General features: G+C 47.5%; 2 protein-coding genes across 3 annotated transcripts in view; one reads left to right on the top strand and one right to left on the bottom strand.

The window, feature by feature from the left end:
• DDR2 (discoidin domain receptor tyrosine kinase 2) overlaps positions 1-22,241 on the top strand; it is a 116,568-nt gene that overhangs the window by 93,389 nt on the left and 938 nt on the right. For both annotated transcript variants that reach the window (XM_053251152.1, XM_053251150.1), the window contains 4 exons: positions 16,720-16,847; positions 17,929-18,120; positions 18,901-19,135; positions 21,222-21,371. In XM_053251152.1, the coding sequence (XP_053107127.1) occupies positions 16,720-16,847; positions 17,929-18,120; positions 18,901-19,135; positions 21,222-21,371 (705 nt within the window). The remainder of the gene's footprint in view (positions 1-16,719; positions 16,848-17,928; positions 18,121-18,900; positions 19,136-21,221; positions 21,372-22,241) is intronic.
• LOC128325424 (uncharacterized) lies at positions 1,831-8,620 on the bottom strand. The gene is made up of 8 exons (XM_053251153.1): positions 8,513-8,620; positions 8,071-8,094; positions 7,357-7,385; positions 5,568-6,170; positions 5,262-5,387; positions 5,048-5,089; positions 4,733-4,963; positions 1,831-2,152 (listed from the first exon to the last, which is right to left on the bottom strand). Exons 4-8 carry the CDS (start codon positions 6,043-6,045, stop codon positions 1,956-1,958), a joined length of 1,074 nt encoding a protein of 357 aa, XP_053107128.1. The 5' UTR covers positions 6,046-6,170; positions 7,357-7,385; positions 8,071-8,094; positions 8,513-8,620; the 3' UTR covers positions 1,831-1,955.

Below are 22,241 nucleotides of genomic sequence, written 5' to 3'. Positions count from 1 at the left end.
CGTATTCTTGTCCTTACACTTGACCATCTTTAAGGGCTCTTAGAGATGGTCAAGGACAGGCATTCGACCACTGAGTTGTGTAGCTAATGCAGTGGTCCCTGCATTGCTGTCTTATTTCATTGTCATATCAAATCTAACATCTGCAGTGACAAGTGCTCTCTTTCAGGCTTTCCTTCTTCTCTCTTATCCGGCAGAAAAACAGACTGGAGGCTAAAGGTCTAATCTCATTGCTGATCCTGCATTTGGGAGGAGGCCTGCTATGTAGGGGGCCTCTTCATTCTCTTTCCCTGAAGTATCAGCAGGGATGGATTGCCCTGGGTAGAGGTCTGATACAGAGCTCTCATGATATACAGGTGAAACTCGGAAAATTAGAATATCGTGCAAAAGTCCATTAATTTCAGTAATGCAAATTAAAAGGTGAAACTGATATATGAGACAGACGCATTACATGCAAAGCAAGATAAGTCAAGCCTTAATTTTTTATAATTGTGATGATCATGGCGTACAGCTCATGAAAACCCCAAATCCACAATCCCAGAAAATTAGAATATTACATGGAACCAAGAAGACAAGGATTGTAGAATAGAACAATATCGGACCTCTGAAAAGTATACAGTGTACTGTGCTTGATTGGCCAGCAAACTCACCTGACCTGACCCCATAGAGAATCTATGGGGCATTGCCAAGAGAAGGATGAGAGACATGAGACCAAACAATGCAGAATTGCTGAAGGCCGCTATTGAAGCATCCTGGTCTTCCATAATACCTCATCAGTGCCACAGGCGGATAGCATCCATGCCACGCCGCATTGAGGCAGTAATTGCTGCAAAAGGGGCCCAAACCAAGTACTGAATACATATGCATGCTTATACTTTTCAGAGGTCTGATATTGTTCTATTCTTCAATCCTTGTCTTCTTGGTTCCATGTAATATTCTAATTTTCTGAGATTGTGGATTTGGGGTTTTCATGAGCTGTACGCCATGATCATCACAATTATAACAAATTAAGGCTTGACTTCTCTCGCTTTGCATGTAATGCGTCTGTCTCATATATCAGTTTCACCTTTTAATTTGCATTACTGAAATTAATGGACTTTTGCACGATATTCTAATTTTCCGAGTTTCACCTGTAAAGGTGGTCTCCTTGGGTTCTTCTGCCCGAGTACAAGCAAGGCTGGAAGGTCCTGTGAGGTGGCCTGATATGGAGGCTGCCTTTTTTGGTTCTTTCCTGTCATGCTCTACAGAGAGCCACCCCCACGGCTTTTCTTCCTGTAAAGGAAATGGAGGTGCCACCTCCTAGCTGTTCCCCCAGGGCCAAATCAGTCACTCAGTTTGACTCCGCCTGGATCTAAGCCTCCAGCTGCTGCTTTGACTCTTGGTGGAAAATAAGAGGGCTGGAGAATAACATTTGGCCTCGAAATTGGACCTTCCAGCTGTTGTTTGATTACAGCTCCCATAGTCCCCAGTAGTCGCAGTAGCCAATAGTCAGGGTTGATGGGAACTGTAGCCAAACAGCGGCTGGAGTTGTGCAGCCCTGCCCTAAATCAAGCTTCCTCTTCCACATCACCATTCCATCCTCTTCCACATGGGGCAGATCTCTCTTCAGGGCCAAAATCCAGCCTCCTAGCCATACATGTTGGGGCAGACAAGCTCTGTATGAGCCTCCTGGCAAGGAACTGTCTATCTTGAGCTACATCTTGAACCTCTCAAATATCTCTTGGCCCTGAGTGGACTGGCCAAGAGAATCTTTTCTGTAGCTGAGTTTGACCCAAAGATCTTTTTACCAAACTCTACCCAAAGAATATTCAAAGCAAGACATATGTATTTTCTTTAAAATAGAACATTTTAATTTTTAAAACAATAAATATGCAAGTTTTATTGCTGTTCTATCTCTACATCCTATTAAAACAAATATTTAATATTTTAAAAATATATACACAGCATTTTATTGCTACTTATGTAAATAGTAGCACAGTTGTCTCTTTTAATTTGCCTTCCCCTTCTTCCTCAGCAACGTCCAGCTCCCTTGAAGGAACCACGATCCCCATAGTGGCTTCCACCCTGGCCAGTCTGCTCCTTAGCCGCCTCAACTGTCCCCTCAGTGCCTTGAAGCTTTGTAAGCATTCCTGGCAGCTGCGGATGTCTCTTTGGCCTTGAAGGAGAGAAAACAAACAGGGTGAAGGGGCCTGTCCTCCACCATGTCAGTCCCTGCACGGACTTCTAGTCCCCTTCCATGCCCAGCACAGACTCCTCCTCTCTGTCTTGAACACCCTCCATGGCTATGTACCCCCCGGTGAACTTGCACCTCATCAGGTTGATTTTTGCTCTTCCAGCTTCTCTGTCTTCAGGAGCCACCTGAAGGTCTCCTGCTCTCTAAAACAACTCTTTCTCTTCCCTCTCGCTGACCCTTGGGTCTGGAACAGCCACTCAGATGTGGCCCCTCGTCTCTCTCCTATCCCTCCAATGATACCTGAAAACCCACCTCCACTGCGCAGCCTTTGGCGTAATGCCTCAGTAGAGGCAGCTCCATCGGCTTGAATTGAATGCTCCTTATGCTTTCCTCTCCCGTTCCTCCTCTTCCTCACTTCTCTCTCCAAAGCCAAACTTTAGACTGTATGCTCCTGGTGGCAGGGAACTTTTGCCCATGTACATTGATGACACTATAAGGAGGATTTGCAATATGCACAATTGTATATCATCCTCCTTGGTTTCCTGTTTCATCTCAGCTTACACTCAAAAGGGCTGATATTTGTTTTCCTTTTAACATTCATATTCTGCTCTTCCTCAAGCAGCTCAGGGAGGTTTATACATGGTTATTTTTTCCTCACAATAACCCTAAGAGGTAAGTTAGGCTGTGGGACAAGTGACTGGCCCAAAGTCACCCAGCGAGTTTCATGGCTGGATGAGAATTCAAACCTGGGTCTTCCTGGTCCTAAGGAGCTGCGACTGAAATACATACACATCTTTCCCCCACTTGCCCCCACCTCAGCTTCCCTCTACTTCTTCTATTGTATCCCTGCCTCTGATTTTAGACTATAAGTTTTTTACAGTGAGGGAAATAAGTATTTGATCCCCTGCTGATTTTGTCTGTTTGCCCTCTGACACAGAAATGACCAGGCTATAATTGGAATGGTAGGTTTATTGTAGCTGTGAGAGACAGAACAACAACAAACAAACCCTCAAAAGCCCAGTGCCCAAAAGTCAGCGATGGATTTGCATTGTAGTGAGGGAAATAAGTATTCGATCCCCTATCAACCAGCAAGATTTCAGGCTCCCAGGTGTCTTTTCACTATATGCAGGTAACGAGCTGATATGAGGAACACCATCTGTAAGGGAGTGCTCCTAATCCCAGCTTGTTACAGTACCTGTATAAAAGACACCTGTCCATAGAAGCAAGCAATCACTCAGCTTCCAAACTCACCACCATGCCCAAGACCAAAGAGCTGTCGAAGGATGTCAGGGACAAGGTTGTAGACCTGCACAAGGCTGGACTGGGCTACAAGACTATTGCCAAGCAGCTTGGTGAGAAGGTGACTACAGTTGGCACGATAACTCGCAAATGGAAGAAACACAAAACAACTGTCAATCTCCCTCGGTCTGGGGCTCCATACAAGATCTCACCTCGTGGAGTTGCAATGATCATGAGAACGGTGACAAAACAGCCCAGAACTACATGGGGGGAACTTGTCAATGATCTCAGGGCAGCTGGAACCATAGTCACCAAGAAAACAATTGGTAACACACTATGCCGTGAAGGACTGAAATCTTGCAGTGCCCACAAGGTCCCCCTGCTCAAGGCAGCACTTGTACAGGCCCGTCTGCAGTTTGCCAATGCACATCTGAATGATCCAGAGGAGAACTGGGTGAAAGTGTTGTGGTCAGATGAGACCAAACTCGAGCTCTTTGGCATCAACTCAACTTGCCGTGTGTGGTGGAGGAGGAATGCTGCCTATGAGCCCAAGAACACCATCCCCACCGTCAAACATGGAGGTGTACACATTATGCTTTGGGGGTGTTTTTCTGCTAAGGGGACAGGACACCTTCACTGCATCGAAGGGACGATGGACGGGACCATGTACCGTCAGATCTTGGGTGAGCACCTCCTTCCCTCAGCCAGGGCATTGAGAATGGGTTGTGGATGGGGATTCCAGCATGACAATGACCCAAAACACACAGCCAAGGCACCCAAGGAGTGGCTGAAGAAGAAGCACATGAAGGTCCTGGAGTGGCCCAGCCAGTCTCCAGACCTTAATCCCATAGAAAATCTGTGGAGGGAGCTGAAGGTTCGGGTTGCCAAACATCAGCCTCGAAACCTTTCTGACTTGGAGAGGATCTGCAAAGAGGAGTGGGACAACATCCCTCCTGGGTTGTGTGCAAACCCGGTGGCCAACTACAAGAAACGTCTGACCTCTGTGATTGCCATCAAGGGTTTTGCCACCAAGTACTAAGACATCTTTTGTGAAGGGATCGAATACTTATTTCCCTCACTACAATGCAAATCCATCGCTGACTTTTGGGCACTGGGCTTTTGAGGGTTTGTTTGTAGTTATTCTGTCTCTCACAGCTACAATAAACCTACCATTCCAATTACAGCCTGGTCATTTCTGTGTCAGAGGGCAAACGGACAAAATCAGCAGGGGATCAAATACTTATTTCCCCCACTGTAGATTGTAAAATCACAATGAGGATGGAAAAGGTAGAGGTTATGGAGTGCTGCCTCTGTGAGACTTACGGTCACGCAGCTGATGGACCTGCATCTCTACCAAACTCTGCAGAGTTTCTTTCACATTGCTGAGGTCTGGCTCCAGAGGAGGTGGGGAAGGAGGAGGAGGTGGAGAGGGATGCAGGAGGAGGGAAGAGGTGGAGGTGGAGGGTGGGATGGAGGCAACCTCCAGGGAGGCAGAGGACAATGATAACTCAGACCCAGAGGGCTGGAGAAGTACAGCAGGGCCAGCAGGAACATCTGCAAGAGAGAAGAAGAAGCAGGAGGTCAGCTGCAAAGGCTGACATCCTACCACACCCACCATCACTTGCCCTCACTGCTCACTCTGAGAAGCTGCTTGGATTACAGGCACTGGAGCTTGGACACCTGAAAGACAGAAAACGAAGGAACACTTCAGCAAGCACTGACAGCCCACTCATAGGCCTCCCCTCTGAAACCTTAGATGCAGACTCAAATCAAGCATTTCAACATGAAAGAAACAGAGCAAAGGAGCCGTTCTTAGCCAAGCAGCAATTTCAGGGGCATGCTGTGAACATACCTTCCCTTTCCCACCGCCGCAGCCGAACTTCACTGCGGACAAGCCTTGTCTGCATGTGTCCAATTTGCAGGTTGATGGCCCGGAGAGAACGAGGGAACTGTTGGGAAATGTGGCGAACCCTCAGTTCTGCAACAAAGAGAGCAAAAAGGAACAAATGTTGTATGTGCTGACCAGGCTGAGTACTGGTGACTTGCAAAAAGGGCAGTGTTAGGGCTTAGGCCATCATCTGCGCTGGGTATCAAAACTGCAGCTGATCTTTGTGCTGGGTGTATCTGCAAAAGGTTTCTGAGGTGTCGCAATACTTACGCTGCTGGACATAGTCATGCTGTAACCCTTTGAGGAGTTCTACTTCTTGCTGAAGATAATTATAAGCAATGGAAGGCTCTAGTAAAGGCTCTGACACAGAAGCTGCTTCCTTTGGAGTGTCTGTGAGGATGGAAGGACCTGGCACTGAGGAAGCCTCAATGAGCACTTTCCCCAGTAGGTCATTGGTCATGCAAGGTGCTGGAAGGGGCCCTGGCATCGAGGTTTCCTCAATGAGCAGTTCGCCCAGGATGTTGTTGGTGATGCGAGGTGCTTGAAGGGGTTCTGGCACAGAGGGTTCCTCAATGAGCGCTTCCCCCAGGATCTTGTTGGTGATAAGAGGTGCTAGAAGGGGTTCTGGCATGGAGGGTTCCTCAGTGAGTTCTTCCCCCAGAATGTCATTGGTGATATGAGGTGCTGGAAGGGGTTCTGTTACGGAGGGTTCCTCAGTGAGCTCTTCCCCCAGGATCTCATTGGTCATGCGAGGTGCTGGAAGGGGTTCTGTCACGGAGGGTTCCTCAGTGAGCTCTTTCCCCAGAGTGTCCCCCAAAACATTGGGGAGTCCCCCAGAAAATGGTGCAACATGGGTTGGGTTTCTGGGATGATCTGAAAGAGAGGAAATAAAGCAGGAATCAGGAAATGATCGTGGCTTGTAGGCCTGATAGAAATGGCCTCCCTTTTCTGCCTAGGTTAGCCAGCTGTGGGAAGTAGCCTGGGATTGTGGGTGAGGTGGGCCACCCAAGGAAACAAGCAAGGAATGAAGAGGTGTACATTGCATAGCACTGACTGGCAAGACAGCCCTCACCAAGTACACTTCAGAAGGGAGTGCAATGGCCAGGCTCTGCCTGCTGTACATACAAGTGCAGCTGCCTTCTACCAAGTCATGCTCTTGGCTCTCTTTGCCCTACTCTGGCTGGCAGCCACTCTTGGGCAGAGGCCTTTTCCTAGCTAGCTAAGATCCTTTAACAGAAGATGATGAAGTCTCAACAGGAGACCTTGTGCATGCAAAGCAATTGTTCCACTACTGGGCTATGGGCTCTCCCTTCTGTGTGAGGAAAGAAGCTTCTCCTTTGAGCAGAATGGGAGCTGATGGTTGACATGGACTATCTCTGGTTCACGAACCAACCCCCAGTTACAGCCTCTTGGCCTAGTGGGGTGGGGGTGGGGGTCTTGAAAATCTGCCTGGATGCCATAAGCAGGAAGCATAGCTGTGATCTTAGGAATGCAGGCCTGGCTCCTAGAGGTAGAAAACTGTGGTCGGAGAAAGAAAGAGTCTCTTTGGTCTGAGCTCAGAGCACATTGACCAGGAAATGTTGCCCTTGTTTTCAGGTGATCCTCCAATTCCATCTTGACCCATGTAATTGTCAAAAAATGAGATACTTTGGAAACAATTAGCTTCCTTTTCTTGAAGGCAGGAAGAAAAAGACCCAGAGGATGTCTTGGGGCTGGGTGTGGGCAAAGGGTTCTTGCAGGACTTTTTCAAAAGTGCACAACCTCTAAAGGAGAATGACCAAACCTACCTGCCTGCTGCCACAGCCCCTTCCCCATCTCCTCTTCGAATGGAGGATAGGTAGATATGACTCACAGAGGCCCCCCCCGTCTCCTCTAACACTTTCAGCTGCATCAACAGCAAAGGATAGAGGTGGCTGAACCTGCCCTTCTGCTATCCATCCATCAGATGGATGTCTACCCATCTCTCTCCATTGTCTAAGAGAAACAGTTCTCCAAGGAGGCTTTCCCTGGGGGGCTGGGGAGCCCTGAGGAGAAGCAGGCACTCTCATCATCCACTTACCTGTCAGTGCCCCCTCTCCATCTTCATTCCTGCAGAGATAAGGAGAAATATTCTTAGTAGCAAATCACAGGAAAGAGAGGGTCTCCTCCCCCAGTAATACTAGGGGTATTACTAGTATTACTAGGGGTATTACTAGTATGTGCCCTCCCTCTAATTTTAATTCATATGCAGCCAAGTATGTCCTCTCCCATAATCCTTATAGGTGGCCCTGCTAATTTTGGATGATTCCATAGTTGGGAGCAGTGAATGTAATTGCTGTTGAATGTCACTCACTGCATTTTGCTCAGAGTATTTTTCATTGAGGACTGACTGGTTGTGGCGGGGCGGGGGGTGGGCCTGCTCTCATAGTTCACAGTCATGAGGCCAGTTTTCCCACCCCTCTCCAGTGTAGTTTCCCCACTTTTTAAAAAGTCCCCCCCCCCCAAGGGACACATACATGCTGTTTTGTGTTTTAAATAGGAGGGAGGCAGCCTGCCAAAGGTATCAAGGGGACAGTTGACGAAATTGGCATTTGATTCAGCAGCCAATTACTGGCATTCTGAACATGGAAAGGAGATGGGCTCACCTTGATAAGGCAATATATGCCACACCTGGGTTTGGGCTATGTCTGAACACCTCCTGCTCATCACTCCCACCCCCATCTCTTCAGCTGGCCACACCAGAGCCAAAAGCATTAAGAGGAGTCAGTCAAGGGTAGAGAAGAGAGCAACTCACTTTGGTTCTGCCTCTGGGTGAGACCTATGGGAACATGAAAGAAGAAAAGGTTAGTTGAAGTCAGGTTAGTTGAAGTCAGCTTCAACTGGTAGGCAGGATTTCCCCACAACCCCCCAGGTGGGCCCACAGGATCCAGCCAGTAGCTCCTGAGTGATACAGTTTCACCGGTCTAGGACATCCAAGCTTAAGAAAGACAGTGGAAATCAGCCAAGCAGGTGACCTTCGAGGGCCACCTGCATTTCAAGGAGAAGCTGTGTGGTGTGAATAGTGGTGGTGAACTTGTGACCACTGAAGTTCCCACAGGGAGCACAAACACGTGTGAACACAGCAGGCTGGGCTTCAGTTCTCTGCCCAGACAGGCTAAAATAACGGAAGGGCATCTTTAAAAACCAAGTCCACACCGCCATTAGATTTTGCTTCACCCACCATGCCAGAGACCTACCTGCAGGCCACATGACCAACAGCCACCCATCTTGACAACTAAGCTGATAAGCTGCTAATAAACTGACAGCCGAAGACAGCCAATTTATCGAAGATGCTTCAGCTAATCTAAAACCCTGCCAAGTGAGCCTGCTGCAGAATCTTCGCAGGTTTCCAAGGGGAACCATGATGGCAGAATTCTGTGGCTGACTGTGAAGTCACAAGTTACTGTTACTGGTCATGCTGGCTCTGATTTGAATCCAAACACTGTCTTGGGGGGTGCAGCTCAAAGTGTCAGAGCACCAGGGGCGAGTCATCCCAGTCCTGCCCTCCCTGCTCCCCACATGTCACTTTCTATTCATTTGACTTTCCCCTTCTGTGAACAAATTCTGAAGGAAGGGGATGCTTGTGGATAGGGGTGGGCTGCAGCTGCTGCTTGTACAGTTGGACACAAAGTTTATAATAAGCCTTGCATGAGTCCTCTGTAACATTTAAGGTCACATCCATTGCATGTCCCCAGCTAATTTCCCACCTAATCACTTAGATTAGATTTCCACCTAATCACTTGCTGAAGTCCTTTAGCTAGGAAATTCCTCTAAATCACATTCAGCACTGAGGCCCGTCTCTGTTCAGAATACACAAAAAGAAAGCCAATTAACTTGTGGAACTCACCACCTCTAGATGCGGTGATGACCACTGGCTTAGATGGGCTTGAAAGGGGGTTAGAAAGATTCACGGGGGAGGAGAGATCCCTCTGTGGCTATTAGTCATGATGGCTATAGAGAACCTCCAGGTGCACAGGCTGAATCCCAGATGCTGGTTGCCTTTGCATTCTTATATGTTACAGAGGAAGCATGCAGGTTTATTATAAACTTTGTGTCCAACTGCACAAACAGTGGCTGCAGCCCACCCCTACCCACAAGCATCCCCTTCCTTCAGAATTTGGTTACAGAAGGAAAAAGGCGAATGAATCGAAAGTGACCGAGAGGGAGGGAGGGGAAATAAGAAGGACAAAGAATGAGAGGGCGCAACAGAAGGCTGTAATGTACTTTTTGTATAAGGTTATGACAATGGAAAGCAAACAATTATCCCCGCCCACTCTGTTTCTTCTTAGGAAACAACCCACATCCTTATTAAACTCAATAGGCCCAACTGTACAAAATCTTAGTTTCTGCTGCACATAGTTTGATGCACTGCACATTAATATGAACATTGGACAAAGGGACCTCCTCTCTGTCCTCTCAAAAGACCCACCATGGTAGCTCATGGCCCCACAGGGGATGGATGAATCCCGCTAAGGATGCTACTCTTACATTTTTAGGCATTCTAGCGATTGCCTCCTTACAGCTATTATTTCTGCCACTATATGTAAACCATATGTTGATGTTGGAAGTGCTTTTGCTTAATGTTTTGTTGACATTCTGTCAGCTGGTATGTACCCCTCACTTCCTGCCCCTCTGGCTGCTGCCGCCACCAACAGCACTGCAATTACTCTCCAGTATATTATTTTATCAGGAAGCAAAAAGGTGTCACATAGAAATACGGAAGCACTCAGTTGCTGTTGAAAGTCACTTTGCTCAGAGTGTTTTTTGCTCAGAATGTTTTTCCTTGAGGATTGACTGGTTGGTGGGGCGGGGGGGAGAGGCGCTCTTACCCCCGGACATTGGGGTCCTGGTCCATGGCCTCCAGGGACAGACTCCAAATGGTCGGGGGGGGCCCTCCTGCAACCACCTGTGTCCGCCTTGCCACACCGTACATCTGGTGTTTTTGTTTTGTATAATTTAAGTGAGGAGTGGCAGCTGGGGAGTGAGCTTAGCAAGACTTGCCTACCTGCTCCCCCGGTGTTGTCCGAAGTCTATTCAGCCCAGTGGCTCTTGATAACTGCGAGGCGCTCCAGCGCGTGGCATCATGGGCTTGTGGCAATCTATTTTAACTGCACCGGTGCGCTGTAGCGCCTCGCAGTAAACAAGAGCCTCTGGGCCGAATGGACAGGCCGAGTGGTCACTCTGGCCACCACCACTGGGAGGTGGGAGGCAAGTCCTGCTCAGCTCACCCCCCGGCCCACCCCTCAGCCACACACATGCCATGGTGGCTTGAATGATGCAAAAAACAAAAAACAGAGGCATGGCATGGCGGGCGCAGGGTGGCTGCTGGAGGCACCCCAATTGCCTAGGTGCATCCCTGGCACGGGGAAGGGCGGACCTGCTCTCATAGTTTACAGTCATGAGGCCAACTTTCCCACCCCTCTCCACAGAAGTTTTTCAACTTTTTAAAGAGCCCCCCCCCCCCAAATAAAATAAAATAAAAATAAAGGACATGTTTCAGGTGAAAGAATGGCAACAAAAAGAAGAAGGACCTAGGTGAGTCCAATAGAAACTCTATATTGCACCACAAGAACCCACCCACACAAAACCTTTGCTGTATGCAATATTAAATAAATCTGTAAAAAGACATTAAGGGGACACATTCAACTGCAACCTAATATTGTAAGGATTTTTCTCAAAACATACCAAAGGATGAAAGTTGCTGGATATTTAATATGTACTGTTTTAGAATTACCCACATATATACTCAAATCAATACATAAATCCTTAAAATCATCAAAATTCACATATACATACACATTAAAATAACCAATAATACCCATTATGTTAATATTTCATATGGGCTAATACATGAAATCTAAAAGCACAACTATTCTTTCATAATCCCTTCGTTTTATAGCTTCATGAGTTCCAAACTTCCAAAAGGTGCACAAATGCAAAGAAGGGGTCACAAAACTCTATATGGACTTCTTGTATCACATGTGCTGATGTTTTAAAATCCACATCCAGACACATTCTCTGTCTCAAAAAGGTGATAAAACCAGCTCCACATTCTACAATGCATGTGCAAGCACTCCTTTCTGTACTGAGCTGAAAATGCCATCAGATAAATTCTGATTTTCTTTATATCTATAGCCCTATTCAGATGTTAGATTATGTTCAGATGTTACAGATGCTACACATGTACACATTTTTCTGTAAATGCTTGTACATGGATTCATTTAAAAGCTGGACCTGGGTACAGGCCCCTCAAACACAGGTTACAGATATGAAGTGTACCATTGTTTGTGCATTGAACGTAACTTGTGAATAGGGCTTATTTGTACACATAATATGCTTTCAAGGACACTGATTCCAAGTATGCTTACATGGCAGTCCAAGGAGCACACTTCAATTTCCTTAAAAGGAAACAGCACTAGCATTTTATGCTGTTTTTGTAATATCTTTTATTGACCGACCAATCAATCAAACTATATCAGGGGCTATCAATGGCCAGTTATGGAGAAGATGGCATGATTCTGTCATGAATACAATGTAGCAACACATGTATTTTGCCATAGGAATGTTTACAAAATATATAATGCATAAAGGTGGCCTAAAGACACTGGTTGATACCAATGCTGACAAGGCACATGGCGGGCTATATCACCCCACTTCCCCAACCCCCTTTCCCTCTACAAACTCTCAGTTTTTTCACACAATGCTACTATTTTTCCTTTTATATGAAGGAAAAATAGTAGCATTGTATGAACATTATAATATAATGAATTTAATTCTTCATCAGATTTTCAGGCAGCTCTTCATTTAGTGAGATTCATATGTTACTAGCCAAACCTGCACAGAGCATCTGTGTGCTCTTTGGGCCTGCGGTTACCTCTTCCTCCCACCTTCTGCCCCAGTCTCCACATCCGGGCCCAGCCACCTCTCTTCTCCACCGCCACTTCTGCCCCCCCACTTTCTTTCCTCCCACCTGGGCTTTGCCTCCGTGGCCGGGCCAGGCCCGCCGCTGCCGCTTGTCTCCGCAGCCAGGCCCGCCACCACCACTGGTCTCTGTGGCCAGGCCTGCCGCTGTCACGGCAACCAATTTTCCTGGGTACACCTTAGCCAATCAGGCGTGACCACCACCCAGCCAATCAGCTGGGTGCCAGGACGCACATTCCAAGACACACCCAGGAGAATTATATATACAGATTGAGATGTGGCCAACCCAAGTCCAGACCTTCACACTGGATCAGTGTTTCCCAAACTAGGAAATCATGTCCCCATTCTAAATTCATTAGATCTTCTGAACACCTCCTCTGTGACAAGCCCAACACCCTTGTTACTGCTGTATCCCACTGCCTAGGTGGCTCTTAGATCTTAACTTGCAGTTCAGAAAACAAAAGCGTGTATTGTGAAGTCTGCATGTGCCCAGGAGCCATGCAGCCTGGTCTCAGCTAACAACAAAGCTAAACTAACACCAAAGTAACATGTTGGAAAAAGCAACCTCAAGTGTCCCTCTCCTCACCCTAACTCTCTCCTTTAGCTGACTGGTTTGTATATAGGGGATGATTTGTAAATTTTACATCTGGTGAGGGAAAGAGGTAACGCTACCTAGAGGTTACAATCTTCCTCTTGGAGATAAGCAAACCAATTAAAAGCTTAATGTTTCTCAAGGTAAAGGTAAAGTGTGCCATCAAGTCGATTTCAACTCCTGGAGCCCACAGAGACCTGTGGTTTTCTAGAATACAGGAGCACATGAATACAGGAGCACAGAATATATAAATGGATTATGGCCAGCATTTCACAAGGTGGGGGAAATGGGATCAAGTTGTCTGTTACCTCTCAAGCAAACCCGATTGATCCGCATGAATAATGAGCAGGGGCTTATCTCTCTGAGCTGCTTTATAGGTTTGTTTTTACAACTATATTTTTAATCTCCATTTATAAGAAGTTATTACAGAACAATTGGAAACTGATCCTGTACAGTTGGGCTCCAATAAACTCACTAAATCCAATGCACTTGAGGCTTACTTAAGTTTGCAGCTTAAAATTAACAATAATTAATTATCATTTATTTATTTATTTATTTATTTATTTAAATTAAATAATTTGAGCACGGATTCCCCCTAGTTCAGTCCCTACCCAATAGTCAGTGCCACTCCCAGCTCCCCTGCCTTCAGAACTACCACGACTGTTAAAAGTAAGCAAAAGAACCAGAGCTTTGGAAGGAGAAAGGGTTGGAAGCTCATCTCTTGTCTCTCTTGCTTGGGATGTCTCCATGTGCATCGCCTCCTCAGAGTGGAGGAGGAGGGAGCTCAACTGCTTCACGGACATGGTTGCTTCATGGAGCAACCCCCTGATTTGGAGAAGGCGACCCCCACCTCCTTCAACCATCTCCGCCCATAGGCGTAACGAGGGCAGGGCAGGCAGGGCACGTGCCCTGGGCGCCATTGCAGAGAGGGCACAAAGTGCCTGCCATGCCCCACCCCCAACTGCGATCTGGAGTAGCGCCCCCCCCCCACAGCAAGCACTTGCTGCTTATTTCAGGCAGCATTTACTGCCTGAAAGTGTCTATTCCCCTTTCTCTTCCTCCAGAGAGGGAGAGAAAGGAAAAATAGATGCTTTCAGGCAGGATGCCCTGCCTGAAATGACTCCGAAGAGCCTGCTCAGGTTCTTCAGAGCTTGAGGCCATGTCCCCTTTGCATGTGATGTCAAAGGGGGCGTGGCCTCAAGCTCCAAAGAGCCTGAGCAAGCTCTTCAGAGTCATTTCAGGCAGGCATTTCTCTTCTTGCATCTTCTAGAATCCCTGCATAATTTTCTCTTAGAGGATCATGTTCTCTTCCCCGCTCCCCCCCTTTAAATTTAAGCTGACAACTAAGTCATTGGAATAGATCTGCCTTTTTTGAAAACCTTTTTAATGGAGAGGGACAATGTTCCAAATACAAATCTCTTTAAAGAATTCCTGAAACCTTCAGGCATAATGGGAGCAATGGGTACAAGTTCAAGGTAAGATGGAATTAATGTTTTCCCCTTCTATATTAGATGCCCCACCCATTTGCAAGTTATGGAAACAGGCACTTAACCCTTCTGTCCCACCAATAAAGCCAAATTACTCTGAGGCACGTTGCTTTTGTGCTCGGACAGGGGCGCAATTTCAGTGCTTGCCATAGGCGCTATTTTCCGTAGATACGCCTCTGTCTCCGCCCCTCTTCCTCCTCCTCCTTCGCTACCCCACGAGGGACACAGAGTGAGTGGGAGAGGAAGAGAGTTCCTAATTGCTATGCAGATGGGGGTTGTTTGTGCTTGCTAATACCACGGAGCAGCCCTCCTCCTTGGTGTGGCTGTTTTCGGTTTTTCCATTCCACGCTATGCTGATGCTTCTCCCCGCCCCCCGTCCCAAAGCTCAGGAGTACTGTGTCTACTCCAACATGAGCCTGCCTACACCCCTCCAGAACCTATCAGAGCTCTCTCAGCACTCTCCTTTCCTTAGAGCAAATGAGAATGGGGGGGTGCAGAAGAAACACGTCTAGCACCAACCAGGTTCCCCACAAAAACAGCATGCAACTTGTGATCCAGGGAGGCAGCAGGCACAGGGTGCCGTGCGCAAGGCAGAATCGGGCTGGGAGAAGGGGCCAAAAGGAAATGGGGAGGCGGGATTCCAAAGTGCGTAGCGTCTCACTTGCTCAGATTGGGACTGGAAACGAGGGAGAGGGAAGAACGCGAGGACAACAAACAAGCCAACACTGCTTCATCTTCAGCAGCCTGACCATAGGTCCAACCCCTGGAGGAAGATCCCCTGGGACCTCCTCCCGAGGAGGCTGCCTTTGTGCCTCCAGGCAACTCTCCCCAGTGCCTGGCTCTAACGGAGGAGGAGAAAGTTGTTCCATGCATTCTGCTCTTCCCGCGTAGAAGCAGTCATGGAAGGTGGAACTCAGTTGCCAGGGCCACGAAAGGCAGGTCAAAGGGGGCCATTTATTCAGGGAAACCGCCCAGCCAAGGACTGTCTCAGCTCCAGGCGCAGCCATAAGTGGAGGCTGCGTCTCCAGGGGATTCCACGTGCCCCACCATCAGGCTCTTTTTTTTAAAATCATGTTTTCATTTTCTGACTGCAACACATACACATTTGCCTCTATCTTTCCCCACTCCCTTTACACGTATACACACACCCACACCCGCCCACCTGCTCTCGGGTTCACATTAGGGGTGTGCAATTTGGGAATTCAGTGATTCGGTTCGGGACCCGAACCGAATCACCCTTGTTCTGTTTTGTGCCCGAATATGGGCCACCCGAATCACCCTTGATTCGATTCGGATTTAATCTGAATCTGAATCGATTCAGGGGGTAAAAAATGGGCCCAGGGGCAAAATTTTGGGGTGGGGTGGTAGTGCCCAATGGGTGGAGTCTACCACCCCAATTTCAGGGGAATTGGGCAAAGGGCTGATTTTTGGGGAATTTTTGAAGTTTTAGTGACTTTGGGGCAGTTCAGGGGCATAGCATGGGATCTGGGCAAAAGGAATGGGGTGGGGTGGTAGTGCCTAATGGGTGCAGGCTACCACCCCAATTTCAGGGGGATTGGGCAAAGGGGTGATTTTGGGGGAATTTCTGAAGTTTTCATGTCTTTGGGGCAGATCTGGGCAGATTGGGGCAGAAAGTGGGGCCTGGGGCAGAATAGTGGGGTGTGTTGGTAGTGTCTAATGGGTGGAGGCTACCACCCCAATTTCAGGGGGATTGGGCAGAGGGCTGATTTTTTGGGAATATTTGAAGTTTTGGTGACTTGGGGGCAGATTGGGGGCAGAAAGTGGATCTGCCCCAAAGGAGTGGGGTGGGCTGGTAGATAGTGCCTAATGGGTGGAGGCTACCACCCGTCCCCAATTTCAGAGTGACTGGGAAGAGGGGTGAATTTTGGTGAATTTCTGAGGTTTGTCTTCATAAGGTGAAGTGTGCTAAATTGATTACTTCCTCATATTCATAGTAAATGAGAGTGTGAAAAAGTGAAAGTGGGGTCATGAGAGTTGTCTAATTGAAAAAAATCTCATTTGCTATGATAGAATGAGAATTCACACCTCAGAAGTTTTTGAAGATGTTTATCAAAGAGTTTTAGGCTTGATATAGCTCTGGTTCTTCTGGGTGTTTGTGAGGCCTCTTTCTGTTTAATATTGTTGGATGTAATATTGTTGTGTCTGTGATGCTTTCCATCGTGGACACAAGAATTCTGGAGGAGAGACAACGGAATCTCATGACCTAAATATCTGTCTGTGCAGAAAATTCACAAGCAGTGCTGGCCCTGACATTGGCTGCATATTGAATGCACTCTCTAAACAGAGTAGGAAAGTAGGGAGGGGAGTGGGACGAGATTGGGAGAGGTGTCATTTTGGCTCAGAGTTACCTGCCTAATCCATGTTGCTGTTGCCTCCCTTTTAGGTCCATCTGTGTGAAGTGGAGGGGATGGAGAAATTTGTGGACAAGGATTTTGTTCTGGATGTCAACACTGGTCAGCCTGTCCTAGTGGCTGTGAAAATGCTGCGAGCCGATGCCAACAAGAATGCCAGGTGCTTGTGAGAGAGAAAATAGATCTTGCTTTCTTAAAAGTGGTCCCACTATAAGCTCCTTTACCCACAACGTGAACCCTCAGCCTGTCCTGCACACATACACACCAGCAAGTAGAATGCTGGATCAACCTTCAGCCTTGCCATTGCCTTTATGCTTTAGACATACAGTCTGCATTTCATTTCATTCTTCTTCTTCTTCTTCAGTAGCATGGATGCCACTTTGGATATTTGTGCTAATTCTTCACTTTCCCCAAAAGATATTCACAACTCCTATTTTAAATGGTTGCAAAATTACTCCAATTAAGTATATAGGTGATTGCACAAGCTCTAGCCAGGGCTCTTTCCAGATTACACACTGTTCAGTGGTAGTTTATTTCGGCTTGGCAGGAACATCTTGAAACTGTAAATTAAGGTGTGTTGCGCAAAGCCACCATTAGGGGGAGTAGTCTTTTTTAGCTTGCGCAAACCTCCTACAATGGGAAAATACAGCTATTTTTTTACAACGTTGTAGTACTGTAATGCAAAGATAAAACCCGAAAGAAGGCATCGCAGATGTGGATGGCACCTTGCTGAGAGCGCAGAGATTGCAATGTTGAAACACAGGCAGTAAGGAAGCACACTTAATGGACATGTAGTGACACTGTTATAGGGTGTAATCTGGAAAGCCCCCAGTAGGTAGCCACCACAATCAACTGTCCCTGGCTTAAGCTGAACTATACTGAAAACCTGCAGAAACATCCTTTTCCAGAGCTTGCCCTATGACAGAAACATACATGTGTGTTTGAGGACCATGACATCACTTTCAAACCATCTCTCTTCTCAATTAAAAGGCTACATCTTTCTTCCCTGTCCCAGGAGTATTTGGTGTTTTCATTGTGGCACCTGGGATGGAAGCCCTGTAAGCCAGCTAACCAAGCAGGGGAAGCTCATTATATGCCTGTCTCTGCAGGACTTTGCAGAGGTGGAGGATATGCACTATAAAGATTCTGATTTTAAGAGGGCTGTGTGAATGATAAAAGGATGCACTTCTGGAATAGCAAGAATACTGGTTCCACCCCGTATAACTTTTTGTTTCTGGAAGGAATGACTTCCTCAAGGAGATTAAGATCATGTCCAGGTTGAAGGACCCCAATATCATCCGGCTATTGGCTGTCTGCATCACGGATGATCCTCTCTGCATGATTACGGAGTATATGGAAAATGGTGACCTCAACCAGTTTCTATCCCGTCAGGAGCCCCACAGCTCATCGGAGACCTCCATCCCTTCAGTCAGGTAGCCAATAAGTGTTCTGTAAATGGCAGTTTATCAATTACTTTCTCTGTGTAGAGAACCACTTCACATGGTAACGGTTCCATATTCTAGTCTCCTGATCGTCTGGGCTTGGAGTGTGATACAGTCCAGCACAAAAGGTCTGAAAATTAGGGATTGACACGTTTCAGCAGGGCAGGGAGCAGGACCGTTAAGCACCAAAAAAACAGGCCCTTACCTACTCCTCCACAGCCCCACAGTATTTCCTGCTGCACCCAGCAGCCTGTGCATGTTGGCGAGACATCAGCAACACCATGGTCAACAACATGCTGACCTTCAGGTGGTCTGGGGTGGTAGAACTGATGAAATTAAGATCATAGGCTGGGATATATCATAAGGGCAGAAAGAAAAGACTAGATGGAGCAAGACCATGGTCTTGACAGTAAGGACAGAGAAGGAGAGATACCACCTTGGAGACTTCAAATAACTGATGGGAAAGTTAACCAAAGAATAATCTAGTTCATCCAGTGGTCTCAGGGCAAGGTCATCCATGTACTTGCCCACCTATACACCACACATTAATTTCCCTTCAGACAGCTTATCGTATATAATCAGAACTGTGATTGCTTTCACTGCTCCTGCCATGTCTTTCCGTAAAGAAATGTGAATCCATCTGGTACTGTAAATGATTGGCTGTTGTATGCTGCTCTCAGCCCCGACCAGGAAGGGGCAAGCTCTCTGATCACACACACTGGCCCCAAGCCATGAGCTTCCCTCCAGCTCAGGTGCTTCTTGTCTCTACAGTTATGCCGACCTGAAATTCATGGCCACACAGATAGCTTCTGGCATGAAGTATCTCTCCTTTCTAAATTTTGTCCACCGAGACTTGGCTACACGCAACTGCCTGGTGGGGAAAAATTACACTATCAAGATAGCTGACTTCGGCATGAGCCGGAACCTCTATAGCGGAGACTACTACAGGATCCAGGGCCGGGCAGTGCTCCCCATTCGCTGGATGTCGTGGGAGAGCATCCTCTTGGTAAGTCTCTTGCCCCATCTCTTCCTATTGGGACCAGTGTTCTCTCTAACAGGAATTCCCAGATGTTGTTCACTACAACTCCCCAGCTGCAATGGCCTTTGGCTAGGGATTATGGGAGTTGTAGTCAACAACATATGGGGATCTCTGTTAGAGGGAACACTGATTGGGACTACTGAGGCCAAAGCAGAATTCCTGTATGTGGGCATGTATTCAAAGCCAACTGAACCCAGAAACGTTACCATTACAAAAGCTAACACCTTTGTACTGATCTACAGCAAATTTAAGACTGAGCTGAAAAAAGAGAGGGACACCACTTTGGGCACATTGAATGTACCTGTTTGTGATTTTTCTGGGGTTGCCCTCAGAGGCATTGAAAGTGTTAAACTATTGAGAAAGCATTGCCATTTTCCCTCAGTGACGCTGTCATGTAGCCAAATCTGATTGGCTATGTAGTGTTGTGAAATCATCCTATTAATTATATGATCCAAAAGTGTCTGGGATTGCTCATGTGACTAATCAAGACACCATAATAGGAAGTGGGGGGAAACTGACAAAGCAGCAGATGGGGAAAAACAATGGCAGCAAACAGAATTAAACAGAAGTGAACAGTCTCACAATTCAGGGGGACTGGGGAAGAAAATCTCCCCTCCAACTGAAAGCATTACTTTGACAATTTTGGGTCAACTTTCAGTGCAGTCTTGCCACAACTCCCTGGCTCTATATTAACATTCACTACCATAGATCAGTATCCATTTTGCCTGTTGGCATGCACTGTAAGTTAAGGGAGGAAACACTCCAACCTTGGACTATGCTTTAACTACCTTGACAGGATGATCTAATGGTGTTAAGGAGTAACTAGAGCAATGGAATCCAAAAACTGGCTTCTCTATATCAGAGCTATCGATCTATTAAATAAAACTCAGGTTATTTAATTTGCGTAAGTGTCTGCATGAATAAGACACCAGTTCTGAAGAAAAAGGAGGAAGGCCTCTCCTTAGAAGATATACTGCCCCCAGTAGCCTTCCCTGGTGTCAGGGACAAACACTAGAGGCAGGAGCAGAGGGAGGCCGGCAACGGCCTGGGTTCTGCCGCCGCCGCCCCACTAGCCCCGCTCCCTGCATCTGACGTCAGATGCAGGGAGCGTTTAGCCATGCCCCCGGATCTGACGTCAGACATGGGGGCGTGGTTTTGCTCCCAAACGGGGCATTCACAGTGCGGCCGGAGTGACTCTCCCTGCCTTTTAAAGGCAGGGAGAGCCACTCCGGCCACGCTGCAAAGGCAGCGCTGGCCGATCTATCTCCCACAGGCTAAAGTGTCCAGTGCTGCCTTTGCAGCATGGCCAGGAGCAGCTCTCCCTGCCTTTAAAAGGCCGGGAGAGTTGTTCCGGCTACGCTGTGAATGCAGCACGGGCCGATTTGGCTCAAAAACATGGCCACGCGGCCCCATTTGGGAGCTAAATAACGGCCCCTACATCTGACATCAAACACAGGGGGCATGTTTGGGGCACGAGGCCTGACCCTTGAGGGGTGGCAGCCTGGGTTCTTTGAACCCATCCACTCAATGGTGGCTCTGCCTCTGACTAGAGGTGACCCGTTGCCTTCATGCTCTGCTTGTGAACTTCCAGGCACACGGGGCTTTCTCGTCACAGGATGCCATAGACCTTTGGTCTGAGACAGCAGGAAAGTTCTTATGTTCTTAACTAATTGAGCAAGGTCTAGATCTTGAAGATGGCCTGTCAAGGGTTTCACCTGATAGCAAACTCTAGGATAGATAGTGACAATAGGAAGGGAGTGCTCAGTCTGGAGATGACCTGGATTCTCAAGAGCAAAGTGTCTGAACCAATTCCAGCTGAGCTTTTCCACCAATGAGGGACTGAAAGATGAATAAAAGTGACCGCTACCTCAGTCTGAAGAACACATGGAACTGTCATTCCACTGTTATGAACACATGTTCCTTCTTTCTATCATTGCTACAGATTCTTCTCCTAGGGAGCTATTACACTTTGGGAGACTGTATTCCCTGGGTGGTTCTACATAAATGTTTCTGAATTGCTCTTTGTCTCTGAATTGCTCCTTTCTCCATCTAGGGGAAATTCACCACAGCAAGTGATGTGTGGGCATTCGGTGTGACCCTCTGGGAAACCTTCACCTTTTGCCATGAACAGCCGTATTCCCAGCTGTCAGATGAACAAGTAATTGAGAACACCGGAGAATTCTTTAGGGATCAGGGAAGACAGGTATGAAAATGGAAGCAACAAAGAGAGATTTTGACAGGTTCATGGAAAAATACAAAGAGGCGGGTCTCATGATCCGTGAGACCCGCTTTTTGCAAAGCTGCGGGGAGAGCGGGCTAAGCTGGGATTTCCTAGGCTAAGGCTTTCCTAGTCCGATTTTTCCCAATCGTGAGAATAGCCCCAAAGGCTTCTAGTGCTTTGATGTAACAGGCATTAGAAGCCTAATGTAACAAGATTTAGTCAATATACAGGCAGTCCTCAGACTTATATAATTGGTTCCTGAAAACTGTGTCTTAAGTTGAAACATCATAATCATTTCTTTTGCCCAACTCCCATTCATTTCAATGGTATTTGTACAAGAGACATTCACATTAGTAGCCATCCTGTGTTTCCCCTTGGTACTTCCCTGTCCCGCAGGAGCTTCCCTGGGGTGGGGGGGGGGGGTCGGGGGTGGCGGCAGGAAGCAGGAGGAAGAAGAAGAACTTATTTGAGACCATGACCAGGGCAGAGAATTAAAGACGCCTTCCTCCACGTCATGGTCCTGAACCTTGGGTGCTCCTGCCATGAGCCCCAGCACCACGGCCGCGAGCCCTCCTCCCTGATATTCCAGCCGCCCATGTGCATGGCCGAAGGGGAGGGGGTGGGGGTAAGGCGATCAGGCCTCCCCACCTCCTGTGGCGGTGGCACGGCGGTGGTGGGCGGAGCAGAAATGGTTGCAGAGCCTGACTAATAGTAATTCCTACTAGCTAGGCAGAAAGGCACCTGTAAAAGTGTTGGCTCTCTTATTGCAGGGAGAAATTCATCTCTATTCATCCTACCTAGTTTCCCTCCAGTGGCTGCTGCTGGGGTCTCTCTTGTAATGCTGTTAAGATT

Source organism: Hemicordylus capensis, chromosome 4 (assembly GCF_027244095.1).
Source record: "Hemicordylus capensis ecotype Gifberg chromosome 4, rHemCap1.1.pri, whole genome shotgun sequence".
NCBI lineage: Eukaryota > Metazoa > Chordata > Lepidosauria > Squamata > Cordylidae > Hemicordylus > Hemicordylus capensis.
This window is presented reverse-complemented; position numbering and strand designations above follow the sequence as displayed.

Bases quoted from the DNA above. Each gene is read 5' to 3' on its own strand.
- LOC128325424 (XM_053251153.1), bottom strand. From the start codon at position 6,045: ATGACCAATGAGATCCTGGGGGAAGAGCTCACTGAGGAACCCTCCGTA. The intron at 5,388-5,567 runs GTAAGTATTGCG...TCTTTGTTGCAG, and splicing joins GCATGACTATGTCCAGCAGC to AACTGAGGGTTCGCCACATT. The intron at 4,964-5,047 runs GTGAGCAGTGAG...TCTCTCTTGCAG, and splicing joins AATCCAAGCAGCTTCTCAGA to ATGTTCCTGCTGGCCCTGCT.